Source organism: Pelodiscus sinensis, chromosome 14 (assembly GCF_052426305.1).
Source record: "Pelodiscus sinensis isolate ZL-2025 chromosome 14, ASM5242630v1, whole genome shotgun sequence".
NCBI lineage: Eukaryota > Metazoa > Chordata > Testudines > Trionychidae > Pelodiscus > Pelodiscus sinensis.
Genome location: NC_143065.1, coordinates 47,337,228 through 47,354,424, shown reverse-complemented (window position 1 = coordinate 47,354,424; position 17,197 = coordinate 47,337,228). Strand labels below are relative to the sequence as shown.

General features: G+C 62.2%; 2 protein-coding genes across 14 annotated transcripts in view; one reads left to right on the top strand and one right to left on the bottom strand.

Annotated features, from left to right (window-relative positions):
* Nucleotides 1-5,208, top strand: part of MAP1A (microtubule associated protein 1A) — a 117,191-nt gene extending 111,983 nt beyond the window's left edge. For all 3 annotated transcript variants that reach the window (XM_075916980.2, XM_075916979.2, XM_075916983.2), the window contains 2 exons: nt 1,020-1,252; nt 2,108-5,208. In XM_075916980.2, coding sequence (XP_075773095.1) covers nt 1,020-1,252; nt 2,108-2,263 — 389 coding nt within the window. In that variant the 3' untranslated portion in view covers nt 2,264-5,208. The remainder of the gene's footprint in view (nt 1-1,019; nt 1,253-2,107) is intronic.
* Nucleotides 5,209-10,721: 5,513 nt separating this feature from the next.
* PPIP5K1 (diphosphoinositol pentakisphosphate kinase 1) overlaps nt 10,722-17,197 on the bottom strand; it is a 130,554-nt gene continuing 124,078 nt past the window's right edge. For all 11 annotated transcript variants that reach the window (XM_075916965.2, XM_089782136.1, XM_089782134.1 and 8 more), the window contains one exon: nt 10,722-12,508. In XM_075916965.2, the coding sequence (XP_075773080.2) occupies nt 11,958-12,508 (551 nt within the window). In that variant the 3' untranslated portion in view covers nt 10,722-11,957. The remainder of the gene's footprint in view (nt 12,509-17,197) is intronic.

The following is a 17,197-nucleotide window of genomic DNA, read 5'->3' as shown; positions in this document are numbered from 1 at the left end:
CATGCGCGGCTTAAGGAGATGCTGGGGGGGAGGGGAGGACGGCCTTGGGGGAAGGGAGGGGGACTGGCACACGAAGGGGGTGGGGAAGGGGTTGCCCTTAGGTGGCGTTGGAGACGTGGACAGATGCCTACTAGAAAGTGCAACAAGCCACCAGGTGCTGGAGGGGCCCATCCTGCAGTGCCTGAACACTGGCGCCTGCTGCTGCCATGCAAAGAAACCGCCGCCTCCGGGAGGGGGTGGGGGGCAAATGGGGCCACGGATCGAGCCGCTTCGCTTCTTTCTTCCCAGTCAGACTTTGGGTTTAACCCACAAAACCGTCCGTGGTGAGAGCATTAGCGTGACTGGCCTAAGAGACTTAGGGGCACCGATGCGCTCACTTCCTCGTGTCCGTGGCATGGTGCTGCTGTGCACACGGCTGTGGTTGTGTGCACGTGGCTGGCGGTGAGTCTGCACCAGCATGCAGGCAGTCTCAGAGCTCCATGCTCAGTCCTCGCCTGCCTGTGTGGGCACTATGCATCTGCTCGTGGGGCCACCGCTGATGCCCTGACTGGAGGATGCAGACATGGGGAAGCAGAGCTACTGACGAGGCATGTGAACCAGTCATCAGAAAGAACAGCCAGGAATCGCTAAGAGCCAGGCAGGGCTGTAGATGCCTGAGGACTGTCAGCTGAAGGACGTCAGGAGATGTTGCTAGAACCAGGCGAGGTTAAGAAGCGAAGCTGAGGCTATTTCACCAGGTAGCACCTGGGGGAAATGACTCGCAAAACTAAACAAGGGGAATTTGTTTCCTTCTGCAGCAAAGGCCATTCCGGGCCTGATCCAGTGTGGCTCAGTCAGGCACCAAAGACCTGCAGACCTTTCCCTTTGCCCTGGTTTCTGGGCACCTGCTGGGGCAGACAATTCACCTGGGTTTGCTCTCAGTAGTGGAGCGAAGGAACCAGCCTAGGCCCTTTAACTTAGTCTTCCTGCGTCCCAGATACTTCAGGATTTTGTTTGCCTCTGATTTCTCTTTTCCAAAGTTTCCAGTAGCCCCAAAAGCAGCCTGTCTGTGCCCCCTGGGCCTCCTGTCTATGTGGACCTGGCCTACGTCCCCAATCACTGCAGTGGAAAGAACACAGACTTGGAGTTCTTCAAGAGGGTGCGAGCCTCATACTACGTCGTGAGTGGCAATGATCCGGCCAGCGGGGAGCCCAGCCGGGCTGTGCTCGATGCACTTCTGGAAGGAAAGTCCCAGTGGGGTGAGAACCTGCAGGTAGGTGACCGTGCGATGGGCGCTGTGTTGTGGAATTCTAGGGAGAATGCACCTGTTACAACACTGGCCCACCGTGGAAAAACCCGCCTGGTGGTGCATGAGAGGGAGGTAGGTGGGCCTGGGATTTTTTCACTGTACGGGCTTGGGCGCCAATCACCTGCCACTGTGCTCCTGTTCCTCAGTCGCCTGCAGGCAGGAAGTCAGCGCAGCCTGAGGGCTGGGCAGGAAAGGTGGCGGGCAGAGTCTTTGCCCTAGGATGAGATTCATGCTCTTACAGCTCACTCACCCCCCTGTCCCCGCAGCAGAAAACAAACTGTCCTCAGGCAGAAACCAGCTGGAAAGTAACCAGCAGAGCAGCCCCTCGTGGTATCAGCGACGGGCTCCCCTGGCAGCCGGACCAATCTGACAGTAACTTCCTGTTAACTCCTTTCCACTATCAGCAGCTGCTGCTTTGAGCACCCTCCCTGCCAGGCTCAGCGAGGGCTGGGTGGTGCCTGTCCCTGCAGGTCAGACTAGGCTGCCAGGGCCCGAGTTTCATGTTCTGCCCTGGGGAGGGAGAGGCTTTCCAGTCTCCACAGCCACTGCGGGAGCCCCTGTAAACTCCGATTTGCTGTGACTTTCGGTTCTACTGCCCAGCTCAGTTCTCCAGCACAGCCACTCGCCTCCCACACGGGCCTTTTGTCCTTCATCCTCGTAGCACCCCATGCCCGCAGAGTTACAAGTTTCAAGCCTCTGCAGAGCAGGTGTCTGGGAAAGGAGCAACCCAGGCCTCTGGGGCTGAGTGGCAGCTACAGAGGTGTGGGGCGCTAACGCAGGAGAGCAGCAGGCCTGCCCGTTCTCTTCTGTCCGTTCCAGGTAACGCTCATTCCGACACACGACACCGAGGTGACGCGAGAGTGGTACCAGCAAACCCACGAGAAGCAGCAGGAGCTGAACATCATGGTGCTGGCCAGCAGCAGCACCGTAGTCATGCAGGACGAATCCTTCCCAGCCTGCAAGATTGAGTTCTGAGCCTCCCCTCCGGCTGCTGCCCCCCGTGCAGCACCAGACAGATCCCATCTTCTCACCGTCCAGTTCTTCGCTTCTGGTTTAGTCTCTAGGTGGTGCCCGTTGGCGAGAGCCAGGCCCATCCCGCTCAGCGCTGGATGCTTTGAGAGGAGCCGGGAGGGCTTTGAGATTCTGTGCTGAACCGAGAGCTTGGCAAGCAGCAGTGGCAGCCCAGGGCCAGCTTCTCTTCCCCTGGTTTATTTTGCTGTAGCATTATTTGGCTGCCTTAATGCTGCGAGCACTTGCTCTCCTCCCTGCGCCCTGGCTGCACGGCCATGGAACGGTTCCTTTGGCCAGTGCTGCTTCTGCATGATGCTAGTGCCGATGGCCACGGTGTGGGAGACTGTGCCAGGGAGGGGAGGGGAGCAGGCGAGGAGCCAAGGGATTCTGGTGTCAATACGCTGGCTCAGAGGCCATTCCTCCAGGCATGCTGGGAAGAGAGAACTGGACTCCAACCACGCTTGGCTGCATTTGTCCCATCACAGAGGCCTCTGCTGAGTCGCTGGGCTCCCACCCTAGATTACACATTCATCTTTTTTCTCCGTGGCAAAGGGCAGGCGGAGCATTGACTTGTCATTCTTAGCTACAAAGAGCACATGCCTAGTCTGCTACCCTCAGCTTTGCACGTGGCCAGTGATTCGCATTGAGCAGCCAGGCCGGTTACGTCCCAGGCAGAAGGGTATCCAAACGCACAACCCCCGACTCACCCCAACAGAAGGGCTCAAGACAATTCTGGCTGCTGCTGCTCCAGGGCTTTCCTGGGATGGTCGTGTCCTTTGAACCAAAGGCTTTCTTGGGGGGGAGGTTCTGGACGGAACACCAGGGGCGCGGGGACGCGCATTGTAGACAGCTCTGCTGGTGGTGCCATCGCTCTGATCACTGTGACTGGGTGGTGATCTCCCTGCCTGCATGGCTTCAGTGGTGCAGGCAGCTCAGAAATGAGGGTGTCAGGAAGCTGGGGAATGGACAGGCTGCTTTGAGCCTCTGGAAGCCTGTGGGGAATGCTACCTTAATGGTCTCTCCATATCACTGCCCCGCTGCTGTGCCAGGGACACGTGCACTACCGTGGGAGCACTGACCAGCACTCTGCCTCCATGGCCTGGCCTGCCACTGCTGCTGAAGCAATCAGAGCCCTGGGGCAGCTAGCGATGGAAAAGACCCTCCAGGCGCCAGCCTGCCCAAGGGCCGTGAGTATGAGGGCTCAGCTGCTCCGCCAAGGCATGTAACACGGAGCGGCCTTTGCAGAGCCGGCAGCTGCATGGTACATGCAGAGCGACACAAGGTGGGCGATGGGGGGGGGCTACACACTCAAAAGACCCTGTGGGTGAAAATCTTGGCCCACAGCCCAAAACACACGTCAGTGCTGGTACTTGGCGTTGAGCCCAGGTCCTTGTGCCCTGCATGGCTGGGACACGCTCATCCGCACCACTAGCTAACTAGCATTTCCAGGGCAGCTGGGGTAGAGCCCTGCAGCTAGAGGGGAAAAGGGAGCTTCTAAGGAAATGGTTTATTTTGGCATCTAATTTATATATTTATTTTTGTTGTTAAGCTGCATTTTGTGCGGAGTTAATCTTTTAATTTATACAGTTAACCAGGCACCGTGTGCTGGGGGGGGGGGCTCATTGTAAAGCCACAGATGCTACAATTTAAAAACAACAGACAGACCATAGAGAAATGGCCCCGTATCACTGGCAGCCGAAGGGTCGACATCCCCCCCCTTCCTTCCCCAGGCCACAAAGCAGGCTTGATGGCTCTGAAGCCCAGCACCTGCAGGGGAAAGAGGCTGAGGCTGCCGGGGCAAGGCTGTGAATGGCACAGCTGGCCCTCTAGCTACAGCCCTTGTTTGGAGGCTGAGACTCTGGCTTGGGGCTTTATTAAATTCCTGCTTTGTATTTCCTAAACCAGTTGGTCCAAAGGGTGTCTGCCAGGAGAATAAATGTTATGCTCTGTAAACTGATTGGTTCAGTGTGTCTGAATAGCGGCTCTGACAGCCAGTCACAGGCAGGCAGTGATACCGGTCCCCCAGTTTCCCTGTGCATAGCTGTCGGCCAGCTCCTGGTGCCAGGAAGCAACACACTGAACTCTGGGCTCCGAGGGAGCAAATCGTGCATGCTCAGCTATGGAGTCCATTTCCTTGGCCGAAACAGCCACTGCACTCCCCTTAGGCAGCCCTGGATGGCTACGCTCTGGCCCTGGAAGCCATCCTGAGAGCAGCAGTGGAGCTTCTCAGGCACCTGCCTGGGTGAGGCAGGAAGAGCAGCTGCGCCAGTCTGTGGCAGCCGAACATACCTGCCCACCGTAGGACAGGGCGCTGGGCTGTGCCCCGGCAGCGGCTTTCGCCCTGGGCCCACGCTCTGTCCTGCCTCGGCAGTTGGTGCTGTCTTCAGCATCTTGCGCCTCTGGCCTCAAAAATGTAGAGGCAAATACATTTTAAACCCCCCCACCCCCCGACACGCACATCACACCCCTTGGAAGAGGCTCGAGCCTTACCACCCCAGTGCGTGGCTGGAGGCCAGAGGCGGCGTGTGCCCATGGGCCACTGGCCAGCCTAGAGGTGCCATGACACTACAGCAGAGATAAACATTTAAACTCCGCTTTTGCTTGTTTCTGCATGTGAACAACGTGTAATATTCCCGTCCGTAATAGGTACAAACTGTTATTTCAAAGCTATAATAAAAAGGTGAATGTCTTAACTGTACTGAACTGGCAGTTTGTGCTCCTAGCTTCTTTCTATGCTGAATGTTGTAAAAACAGAGCCCAGGGTCTTTTCTTCTGCATCATGTTACTATTCGACCTTCGTTCTTTGATTTTAGTTCCGTTTCTTCATGTCCATGTGCGACACTCTGTAACTAACTGCTGTAAAGGGAGGAGCTTGACAATAATAAAGCCACATTAGTTGCGAACAATAACGTCTTGGACTTTTGTAAACTGTACCATCTGAGGAAGTGGGGCTTTGCCCACGAAAGCTCATGCTCCAATAAATCTGTTAGTCTATAGGGTGCCACAGGACTCCGCGTTGGTTGTACCAGCTGAGTTTGTCCAGCTGTTTCTGCCAACTGGGCAACTCACAGCTTAAGAACATGGTGTCACGAATTCCCCTCGCCCCCCCCCCCAAGTTCGTGTGGGATGGGGGTCCTCGCGTTAACTGCACGGAGGCTCCTATCCCTAGCTTTATTCTGGGCTTGTACCATAAAGGGGGCTAGGTATCGGTCTACACCCAGGTAGTTGGGAAAGACCAACCTACTGCCCAGCAAGCCCTCTAGGTCCCTGTGGTTGGTGCAGGATCACCTGTTGTCTGGGGTGGGGAGAGCTCGGCGCCCGCCGGGGGGTTACTCACGGCCTCCCCAGTCTGTCAGAGTGCTGTCGGTGTAGGGATCCCCGGACGTCGCGGCCACGGGCCTCGTGAGGGCCCCGGGGTCTCCGGTCTTCCTCGAGCTCCCAGCAGCCTCTGCCGAGTCGTCCCCTCAGGCTGCCCGGGCGCAGTGCTTCTCGCCTGCCTCTGCCGGCTTCGGCGCCTTCCTCCGCTGCCCCGTACCTCCGGCTGCCTGCTCCGCCTTCTCGGGCGCCTCCGTCGCCGCCCTGTAGCTCCCGCCGCACGGCTCTGCCCGTTTGCTGGGACTCTTGCGCTGGTCCGCCGTTTCCGGCCGCTTTCTCCCCCCCCCAGCTGGTCTGGACGCTTTTTAAATGCGGCGCGCAAACCTGTGCGCATGCGCCACACCGCCGGGGGAGCGAGTCGGTCTCTCCTTCCTGCCCCTGGATTGCGGGGCTGTCCGCGGGAGTGCACGGGGACAAGGGTGCCCCGTCACACATGGGCACGCGAGGGAAGAGCCCATCACTTCTGTGACGTTCTGTCCCCTCCCCCCGTTAGACTCTCATTAAATGGATTCAATGCTGGGTCTCCCGGTAGCTGTAAATGGGAAATTGTCAGGGCCCAGTGTGTTTCTTGTGGTGTCCTACTGCATGCACTGTGTCCCTTGTGAGCTGGGCGTACCCACACACACAGCCAGCATTCCTGCATGTTCAGGCGCGGTGGTACTTAGCGCAGGAGCCTGAGTCAAGGCGTAGAAATGGCCCTCTGGTGCCAGACTCAGTCTAGTCAGCGAGGGAACGCTGATGACGGGCTGCACGTACCAGCTGGGGCCCGAATTTGGCTGTGGGCTCTTCCGGCTAGCAGAGAAAGATTCAAGAACCAGTGGCTGGAAATCGACACTCGACACATTTGGACTGACGGTAAATCATTGTTTACCAGCCGGGTTAGTGCTCAAAGAGCTGTGGGGTAAGTGAGAGCAGCTTGTTGGGGGGCCAAGGTGCCTGACAGTGACCACATGGCAGGCCAGAGGGAAGCCCCAATATATAAATTAACTGCATGAGACCCCTTGGCTGAGTCGGGTCAGGACACTGGAGCAAGTGCACAGAGGGTTAATAAAGACATTAACGTAACCAGTCCGCATGCACAGGTGCTAGCTACCCTGCTCCTAATTTCATGCCACTTCTAATTTCAAACCTTAATGGAGCAGAGAACTGAAGCCTGAAATATTGTCGGGTCCCATCTGGCCACGAAGGTGACTGGCACCAGGCCAGATATGTTGTGCCTCAACCAGGCACGACATGGGTGGCCAGATCGTCCAAAGGGCTAACATTGATATCACTGCAGGGTACGGTGCACCAGCAGTGTTACTCCAAAATTACATTGTGCATGTCTACACAGCAAGTCGTCAGGTCGCAACACAGGCAAGCTGGGGGACCTTTTACTCTGATTCCTGTAGGCCTCCTTGCACGAGGAGCTAGGGAAGGCGTGTGTGTGTGTGTGTGTGTGTGCTCCCTTTGACTAGGGAAGGCGGTGTGTGTGTGTGTGTGTGCGTGCGTGCGTGCGTGCGTGCGCGCGCTCCCTTTGACTTTCTGCTGTGCAGGCAGTGCCAAAAGCTGAATTAAGCTATTTCGACTTCAGCTATGTACTTGACAGAGCTCAAGTTGTGCATCGTAACTCATCTTTAGCCCTGCTGAGGACCCTGGAAGACAGATGCCAAAATGAGCTGTAAGGCTCTTGGCTTTGGTGCCCTTTGGCATGCTGGTGCCTGTGTGAACCTGCTGGCTCTTCCCTGGCCCCTCTCTTCCTGGAACGACATTTTTCACCTCGCCTGTGGCCTCTTAGTTCAAAACAGGATTCTAGCTTTGGTGGGGGAGAGCAAGGCCTATGAGTGGGGGAGGGAAACGGGGGGGGGGGGCAAGTGAGCCTCAGAAAAATCAGTTGGGGGAGGCTGCATGCAAGTAAGCAAAAAAAAAAACCCAACCCCCCCAAACAGCCCCCACCAGTATGCCGAGGCCGTAAGTGCCCCAGCCCTGGCCTAATGGCGCATACGTCATTGCAGCTAGTCCCAGCCTTGTCCCTAAGGACTGCTTGTCTTTGTTGGGGTGAGCACTGGTCCTGCACGGCTGGACTCCTGACAAAGGACTTGCTGTCTTAGCAGGTGCCTGGGCCTCCATCTTTGGGCACTGGGGCTAGATGAATGCTCTGCTCTTCCACCAACCTAAAGTCCCAGCAATAAACGCCTCAACCCAACTGCCCATCAGTTTCCCCTTCCTCCCAAACTCATGCCGCCCCTCTGCTGGGTTCAGAGGTGAAACGTTGGTACGCAGGCATTTTGAAAGCAGTTCTCCAGCGCCTCTGCAATAGCAAAACACCAACAGCCGTATGACCAAAAATCTGGTGCCTGACGGTGGTCAAGTAACAGCCCCCCCACCTCCTAGCCAGCCCATCCGGACCCATGATACCGAGCTGCACGTTGGGGTCTGACCCAGCTTTCAGAAGTTCATCTGCCGCGGACGTGGCTCATTGTGTAGGAGGCAAGCGCACAGGGTCTCCGGCACGCCTTGGAGCCACTTGCTTTTCTAGCCAGGAGGAACAAGCGGCCTGGGCAGAGACATCAGCCCCCTGCATCAGGGTGCCTGGCATAGAGTCTGGGGCTAAGGCTGCCTCAGCGCAGCCAACCCCAGTGCCTCCCATGAGTCCAAAAGCCGAGTGACAGGAAGTGGCCCTGAGAACCCGTATCAGCCAGCCCCCGCAACTGGATAGTGTGTGTGTGGGGCAGCAGTGTCTGAAGAGCCACACTGAGACAGGCCGGGGGGGGGGGGGGGGGAGCTCCCACCAGCCCCAGAGCCCAGCCAGGCAGATGTTGGGTCTCCTGCACAGCAGGCTTCCACGGCAGGCCCTGGTTGCTCAGCTGAGCCCTGTCCCAGGCTGGCCTGGCTCTGGCTGGGGCCCAGCCCCTGCTCTGTGCAGCCTGCCAGCCATTCCTACTGAATCCGCCAGCACCTGCCCGGCTCTCCGGGCCCAAGCAGGGCGCGCTGGGAGGTTGTTTTCCCTTTGGCCTGACACAAAGGCTCTGCTGGAGGCTGGCACTGGGCCGTCTCCCTGGCGCGTGCTCCGTCACGGAGCAGCCGGCAGCCGCTGGGGAACAATGGCTGCTCTTAGCGCAGTGGCTGTGCCCTGCCTCCCCAGCACGGCCATGCTGACCAGGCAGCCCATAGCGGCCCACGGCTGGCTCAGCAGGGCTGTATTTCCAGTCTGGCACCATGGGGCCACCTCACAGCTCAGAGGCTTAAAAGGGCCTTTACCGCCCTGGCAGAACACAAGAGATGGGGAGGGGCACGGGGACTGGCTCGGCGCTCAGCCGTCTGCAGACAGGGCTTGGCTGCCTAGGGCTTGATGTTGCTTTCTCAGTGCGAGATGCAGCCTTAGACCCCCCCCTTGACATGGGGGTACCAGCCTGCCACGGAGCTGCACACGTGTCAGAGTGGGTGGGGCTAGGCCCCTCTGAACAGGGCTGGCAGCCCCGTGGGCTCCCCTCGCCAGAGCTTCTTTAAAGGGCTATTCACCATCCCCTGCCCCGTTCCCCTGAGTAAGAGACGGGACTGGGCCAGCCCCCTGCCCGCTGCCCCTGCAAGGCCACAGAGCCCAGGGTCCCCAGCTAACACTGCAATGGGGAGACGTGCTGGGCACAGGAACAAGCCAGGACGCTTGCAGCACGTGCACTGTCCTACTCCAGCCCTGGCCTTTGCGGGCCCTGAGCGCTGCCCTTTCGTGGCACAGGTGGCAGTGGGAAGGAAAAGAAATACACTTGGTCCTTGAACGGGGGCGCAACCATGTTCCTGGTGCCGTTCGCCATCAGAAAGCAACCAAGAGGGCCCAAGCCGGCTGCCTTCCTACTGCGGCACCATGTCCTGCTTGTTCTCCAAGCGGCAGCGCACGTGGCCTCACCGCAGCCTCTGGGAGTCGCACCCTGGCCCCACCGACGACCCAGCTCATCTGCGGCGCAAAGGCCCAATGGAGCCACTGGCTGGCGGCTGAACCGTCAGCACATTTGTTACACTGGGCCCACTTTCCTGCCAGACGGATTTCAGGCCTTTGTGCCCTCCCCAGCTGCTGCACCCTTGTCTGTGCCAGGAGGCCAGGCTGGCGCGGGGCTGCCACACCTCAGTACTTCCTGGGGGAGGCCAGTTACTGGGAGAACAGCCACGGCTACGCTGGGCAATGCACCTCATGCCAGTCACAGCTGCTGTGCCAGGCTGCCTGCTTCGCCCAGGCCAGCACCTGCTTTGTGGGCAGCCCTGCCTGGAGACGGTGCCCCCAGCCTGCAGGCGCGTGATGATGCAGGGACGCAGCCCCCGCCTGGGATGTTCAGGACACGCTGAGCACTTTCCCTGGAGAGCAGCCTGCCTGGGCGGAGCTGGGCCATGGGGCTGCAGGGGGGGCAGGCCCGCTCTGCCATGCCGACCCAGGCACCTTTGGGCTGCTGCCCCTGTGCAGCTCCAGGGCAAGAGCCTGACCAGCAGTGCCTGGAGATTGGCCCTTTACTGCCCTGGCCAGGCTGAGCCAGCCCCCTCCTGTGGGGGGGCGGCTCCTGGTGCAGCTTGGCCAGGTAGCGCTGCAGTGCCCAGGCCCCGCAGGCCCAGCTGCTCTGGCCGTGAGCCGCAGGGCGCCCCGCTTGCCCGGCCAGCAACAGGCAGCAGGAAAGCCACAAGGAACAGCTGCTGCCAGGACAGGCTGGTTGCTGCAGTAACAGTGGCAGGCTGGGTGCTGGCTGAGGCATCTGTCCCAAAGCATCTTAGACTGGGCCCTGGGCTGCAGCACATCCCCGCCAGCTCGCTGGGTCAGGCTCAGCGCTGGCCTGGCCACGGCCCCAAGGGCTGGCACCTCTCCCTCGGCGCAGCCCCCCAGCAAGCCCTGTGCCACCCCAGGGGCAGGGTACTCGAGCCTGCCCAGCTCCCCCGTGGCTGCCCTGTGTGGGTGGGGGCAGCGTAAGCCCGCCGGCAGCTCTACAGGCGCCACGGGCCGGCGGTCCCCAGCCCCATGGCAGGGCCCGAGGGCCGCTGCGAGCCCAGATTTCCCTGCAGCAGGGCGAGAGATGGAGGCCAGCCAGAGCAGAGTGTAGCACGTTTACTGACAGCACACAGACCTCGAGGTACAGCCGGCCCAAAGAACACAGCCCCCGCACGCCGCAGGCAGGGCCAGGGCACAGGAGCCTGCTGCTTGCTCCGGCAGACTTGCTTTGTGGACGTGACCTCACAGCCCGCCAGGCGCCGGAGGCAGGAGCCCTGTAGTGTCCATGGCGCTGGGCCCGTGCTGGACCCGCGGTTACAGAAATATATGAACTAGCTGGGCTCTTACACTCTCGCCTTCTCACTGGCGCACACGCAGCCCCTGAGCAGCTCCAAAAGCAGGTGCACGTTGTGTGCCCGCGGGGCTCAAGTCCAAACCTCAGTCACCCCTTGGGGACTAGGAAGACCCGTCTGTGTTCTCCCTGCCCCTCCCCGCAGGGACCCAGCCCAAAGGGACCACACACGAGGCAGCTGCTGAAAGCAGCCCCCAACATGACCCTGCAGTGTCCCAGTAAAGCCCCCCGGGCCTGCCTGTCCTCCCTGAATCGGACGAGCCTCTGGAGGGGACCCTGACCATCCCCACAGGCAGTCCCAAGACGCAGCACATGGCGCAGGCCGGCTGGGCCGGGCAGCAGGGCCCTGAAAGGGAGGGGGCTGGGGGCTGGGGGGCCCAGCATCACTCAGGCACAGAAAAGCCATTTCGGAACCAGCTTGCGCTGCGCCTGAGGCTGGATGTCTTGGCTCCTAGCGCCCTCAGCGCCCTGCACGTGCACCCCAGGGCCTCTGGCCGTCTCCTGCGTCCAGGGGTGCTGCAGCCGAACCCTGAGCCTCGGTGCCCAGCTGGCGCCCGCGGGCCGAGCTCGGCTTTTGTGGTCTCTCAGGGCCCTGCCTGCCAGGCCCTGGGCCCCTCGGCATGGTGCCAGCGGCCTGACAGCAGCAGCAGCAGCAGCAGGCGTCTCCTTTGGCCTCAGTCCACCGACAGCATGGACCCAGCTCCCACACCGTGGAGAGGGGCAGCCCCAGCTCACCCAGGGCCATGTCCCCTTTAGGGAAGGCAGCAGCATGTCCCCCTTGCTGGGTGGCCACAGACCTTGCCCTGGCCCCGGCGTGATCCATGGGCCAGCCGGGGGCTGGGCCAGGACGTGCCACGGCGCTCTGAGCACCAGGGCTGCCCCGCGGGCTGAGCGGGTGGCTAGAAACATTGTGCAAGACACAGGCCCGGCTTGGAGCCAACCTGCAGCCAGAGACGGACTCTCCCGGCCGGCTGGCCACCGAGAGGCTAGTTCTGTAGCTCCTGCTGCTCGGCCTCAGCCCTCTGCTGACTGGCTGGCTGCTGGGCCCGGGAGGGGAGAGGGGACGGGTGCTGATCTGAGATAGCTTCCTCCAGGGCCGGCTCCTTGCCCTCCGTCGCCAGCAACTCCTCCGGCTGCGCCGCCTCAGTCCGCTCCCCTGGCCCTGGGGGCCTGATCCCATCTGGCGCTAACATCCCTCCCCTTGGCCCCTCGGCCCCTGGCTGCGACCACTTCCCCCCCAGCTCCTGTGTCCCCCCACCCGCCTCGTTCTCAGGTGTCCTGGCCTTGCCTCGTGCCTCCTCAGCGGGTGCCTCATTGCTCGGCTCTGGCACCGCCCCTGGGGGGCTTTCAAGCAGGGGCCTGGCCTCCCCCAAGGGCTCCAGCTCGCTCTGTCCAGGGGCCCGCACGGGCTGTTGCGCCTCACTGATCTGGGGACTCATGGAGGGTCTGTCCGGGAAGCCGAAACGAGCAGAGTTCTCCGTCGAGGTCGGGGAGGACGGGCCAGCACTGGAGACGGTACTGGACGGGCCACTGCTGTCTGCAAAGCAAGGCCAGAGCGTCAGACCGAGTCAGGGCCCGGCTGGACCCCTCAGCCGGCCGGTGTGCTGGCCAGCCCGGTGCTGACCGCTCCTGGGAGACCTGGCTAGCAGCAGTCAGGCACGGCGGTGTCAGCATGAGAAGCGCCCAGCCCCTCGCACGCTGAACAAGCCTGGGGCACAAGGGGGGTCTGAGACACCAAGCGCCCGGTCACTGCAGAGCGCTGGAATTTCTGTGGCTCGGCCCTGAGCCCGCCAAGCGGGAGGATTTTTACCTGGCTGCGAGCCACTTGCCAGGTCTGTACACGCTCACGCTGGCAAAGCGCGTGGGGCTCGCCCTGGGCACCATGCGGGGGACGCGCTGCCCGGAGCGGGGCTGGCGGGTCATGCGGTCTGCGGGCGGCCGCGTTCCCAGGCACGGGGCCGTGCGGTCTGCGGGCGGCCGCGTTCCCAGGCACGGGGCCGTGCGGTCTGCGGGCGGCCGCGTTCCCAGGCACGGGGCCGTGCGGTCTGCGGGCGGCCGCGTTCCCAGGCACGGGGCCGTGCGGTCTGCGGGCGGCCGCGTTCCCAGGCACGGGGCCGTGCGGTCTGCGGGCGGCCGCGTTCCCAGGCACGGGGCCGTGCGGTCTGCGGGCGGCCGCGTTCCCAGGCACGGGGCCGTGCGGTCTGCGGGCGGCCGCGTTCCCAGGCACGGGGCCGTGCGGTCTGCGGGCGGCCGCGTTCCCAGGCACGGGGCCGTGCGGTCTGCGGGCGGCCGCGTTCCCAGGCACGGGGCCGTGCGGTCTGCGGGCGGCCGCGTTCCCAGGCATGGGGCCGTGCGGTCTGCGGGTGGCCGCGTTCCCAGGCACGGGGCTAGTGGGGGGGCTGTGCGGTCTGCGGGTGGCCGCGTTCCCAGGCACGGGGCTAGTGGGGGGGCTGTGCGGTCTGCGGGCGGACGCTTTCCCGGGCGCGGGGCTGGCGGGCCATGCAGTCCGTGGGCAGACACACTGTCAGGTATGCGGCTGGTGGTGCCATGCGGGCCGCGGGGGAACACGTTCCCGGGTGCAGGGCCGGTGGTGCCGTGCGGTCCGCGGGGGGACGCGCTGGCGGGCGCGGGGCCGGTGGTGCCGTGCGGGCCGCGGGGGGACGCGCTGGCGGGCGCGGGGCCGGTGGTGCCGTGCGGTCCGCGGGGGGACGCGCTGGCGGGCGCGGGGCCGGCGGTGCCGTGCGGGCCGCGGGGGGACGCGCTGGCGGGCGCGGGGCCGGCGGTGCCGTGCGGGCCGCGGGGGGACGCGCTGGCGGGCGCGGGGCCGGCGGTGCCGTGCGGGCCGCGGGGGGACGCGCTGGCGGGCGCGGGGCCGGTGGTGCCGTGCGGGCCGCGGGGGGACGTGCTGCCCTACGCCGGGAGGCTCTGACAAGGCCTTACTGATAAGCACCGGGGGCACAGCATGACGCGCCACCACAGCACCGCTGGGAGGAACCTTCCCACCCTGCCTCCCTGGGCCAGCCCCACCCATCGGGCGGCTCTGGGGACTAGGGCTACAGCAGTAGGCAGTGCCTCTGCCTCCTGGGCTGGCTGGGAGGCCGGGGGGCGCAGCACGTCGCCCTGGAGCTCTTGGGGACACTGCAGCGGGAGAGGCACCAGGCATGAGGTGGCTGGGCAGAGGCCAGGGAAACTGCTCCCAGTGCCTGTCCCAGACGACCTGCCTTGTGCCCAGTGTGTGGGATCTGGCGTGTCGCGGGCAGGGGCTGCTCTGGCTGGGTGGGAGTGGGACCCCCAGCGGGTCCCCAGTTACACAGCCCCACTCCAGGGCATGAGACACCGCCTGGGGCTGGAATCCATCTTGAAAGTGGTATTTTTCCCTGGGAAGGATTCGCCCCTGGGGGAGCGAGCGGGGGCCGCCCCACGGCCACGTCTGCACTAGGAGAGGATTTGGAAATGACTAAATTCGATGTAAGACTTCGCGATCTAACACGTCCCACTGGCCTGTCCTCGGCGCGGGGAAGCCCCAGGCTCCGTTCCTGTGGCCGTGCACCACGCACTCACCCCCAGGAAGTGCTCCGGAGAGCCGAGGAGGCCCCAGGGCGCCAGTTAGTTCCAATTAGTGGCCCCAGGGCGTCTCCACTAACGTTACTCAGAAGTGACAAGTTCAGGAAGAGTATTAGTCATAAGAACATCAGAGCAGCCAGACCAACGGCCCCTCCAGCCCGGGGTCCTGTCAGCCCACAGTGGCCAGCGCCAGGTGCCCCAGAGGGAGGGAACAGAACAGGGAATCAGCACATGATCCCTCCCGTCACCCATTCCCAGCCTCGGACAGAGGCCAGGGCCACCATGCCTCCCCTTCCTGGCTAATAGCCATTGCTGGACCTAACCTCCATGAATTGATCTAGCTCTTTTTTCAACCCTGTTAAATTCCTGGTCTTCGCAGCATTCTCTGGCGAGGAGTTCCACAGGTTGATTATACACTGCACGAAGAAAAACTTTGGTTTGTTTAAACCTGCTACCTATTCATTTCATTGAGTGACCCCTAGTTCCTATGTTATGGGAACAGGTAACTAACCCTCTCATTTTCTTCACCCCAGTCATGAGTCTATAGACCTGTCATATCCCCCCTCAGTCTCCTCTTTTCTAAGATGAAAAGTCCAAGTCTTTTTAATCTCTCTTCATATGAGACCCGATCCAAACCCTCATCATTTTTGTTGCCCTTTTTTTAACTTTTCCCATGCCAATCTATCGTTTTTGGGAGGAAGCTACCACGCCGCGACGGAGTATTCAAGATGGAGGTGTACGGTGGCTTTTTAGAGACAATAAGATATTCTCCATCTTAGTCTCTATCCTGAGTCCCGTGTTCAATTCAGCTGCCTGGGCGTGGTAGTGTGGATGCACTGTTTACTCATTTGAACTTGGGGGGTTATTTCAGACTAAGGTCCTAGTGTAGACCAGGACTAACAGGCTACACAAGAAACTGTTCAATCCAGGCCAGAGAAAAGATCTGCTCTGACTTGAAGGGTTTTACCTGGACTAAGGACTTGGGAGAGAAATAGGGTCTCAGTGTACTCAGCTTAGCTGGCCTGCTTGTTTGAGAGGAGTGCTGTGCTTTGATCTGTCTGCTTTCGCTCACACTCACTCACCCCCTGCGCCGCACACTCAGTGCAAACACTGGTGCTGAAGACCAGAGCCATGCAAACAGCTGGGCGTCCCTCCCGTTCATCGCCAGTGCCCACGGGAGCGTTCTCTGGGTAAAGCTTCATGCAGAGGGAGACGCTGGCGGGGGCTTGGACCCTTTGGAGGTCTGTGCTCCTGGCTGTTGAGGCCCTGTAGCTGCACCTCTCAGAGCGGAGCTGCTATTGGCGCTGCTGGGGGCTGGGACCCCAGGAGAGCAGGACGGGGGGAGGCAGCTCAGTGATATGATGAGTCCAGCAGGAACAGCCCCATCGCTGCCAGGCAGCAGCCAAGCGCTCGGGCAGGGCTGAGACAGGCTTGTTCAAGTGCGTGCTCTTGTGCGGCCCGTCTCAGCGGCTGGGGGCCCAGGAGCCACCGGGGGGATGCTGCGGGAAGCAACTGGCTTGTCACCCATAGAGGCTGGATGGACGAGCCTGGCGGGGAGCAGGGAGCCAGGGGCCTCTCGATGGGGAGGGGGCCAGGACTCTCCTGTGGGGCTTTGGCCCATCTCTTTCCTTTGGCACCGTTTCTGATGGGTTGGCCGCTGTAGCACCTGAGGGCACAGATGTTCTGCAGGGCCCTCGGGGAGGCCTGGGCCCGCTGCCGAGCCTGGCTCCGAAGCCACCAAGTGCGTCCGAGCCCTGCTTGGCTTGGGAGGAGACTGACGGCCCCTCTGTGCGGCCCGCGGCCCTGTGGACTTACCCTCCGCGGCCATGGGCAGGGTCCCACCTGCCCTGCTCTGGGCTGTCGGGTCCAGAGCCCCCAACGCCCACGGCTGCTTTGGTGGACAATGGCTCCCGTGGGCTGTCCGATGCCTGGCCCGGGGCCCAAGGGAGTCGGGCTGGAAAGCTGAGCACTAGCCCCCAGCCACGGAGCTGCCTCCCAGTGAGCACGGCTGGGACTTCGCCTTCGGCTGGCTGGGCTGCTGTGCCATAGAAAAGCCTGCAGGGAGATGCTGCAGGAGAGACTCGGAGCGGTTTGCTGAGCCACGGGGGTGAGGGAACAGGCAGCCTGCTCTTCGCTGCTCACATCACAGGGGCAGTGCAGGGCCAACCAACAATCCCTGCCTGGAGAGGCGCCAGAGATCCGGCAGCAAGTGATGGCAGGGGGTACACAGGGAGCGCAGAGCGGGGGGGGGAGAGATCCGGCAGGGTGTACACAGGGAGCGCAGAGCCGGGGTGGGGGAGAGATCCAGCAGGGTGTACACAGGGAGCGCAGAGCCGGGGGGGGGGGGGGAGAGATCCGGCAGGGTGTACACAGGGAGCGCAGAGTGGGGGGGGGAGAGATCCGGCAGGGGGTACACAGGGAGCGCAGAGCGGGGGGGGGGAGAGATCCGGCAGGGGGTACACAGAGAGCGCAGAGCCGGGGTGGGGGAGAGATCCGGCAGGGTGTACACAGGGAGCGCAGAGCCGGGGGGGGGAGAGATCCGGCAGGGGGTACACAGGGAACGGAGAGCGGGGGGGGGAGAGATCCGGCAGGGTGTACACAGGGAGCGCAGAGCCGGGGGGGAGAGATCCGGCAGGGTGTACACAGGGAGCGCAGAGCGGGG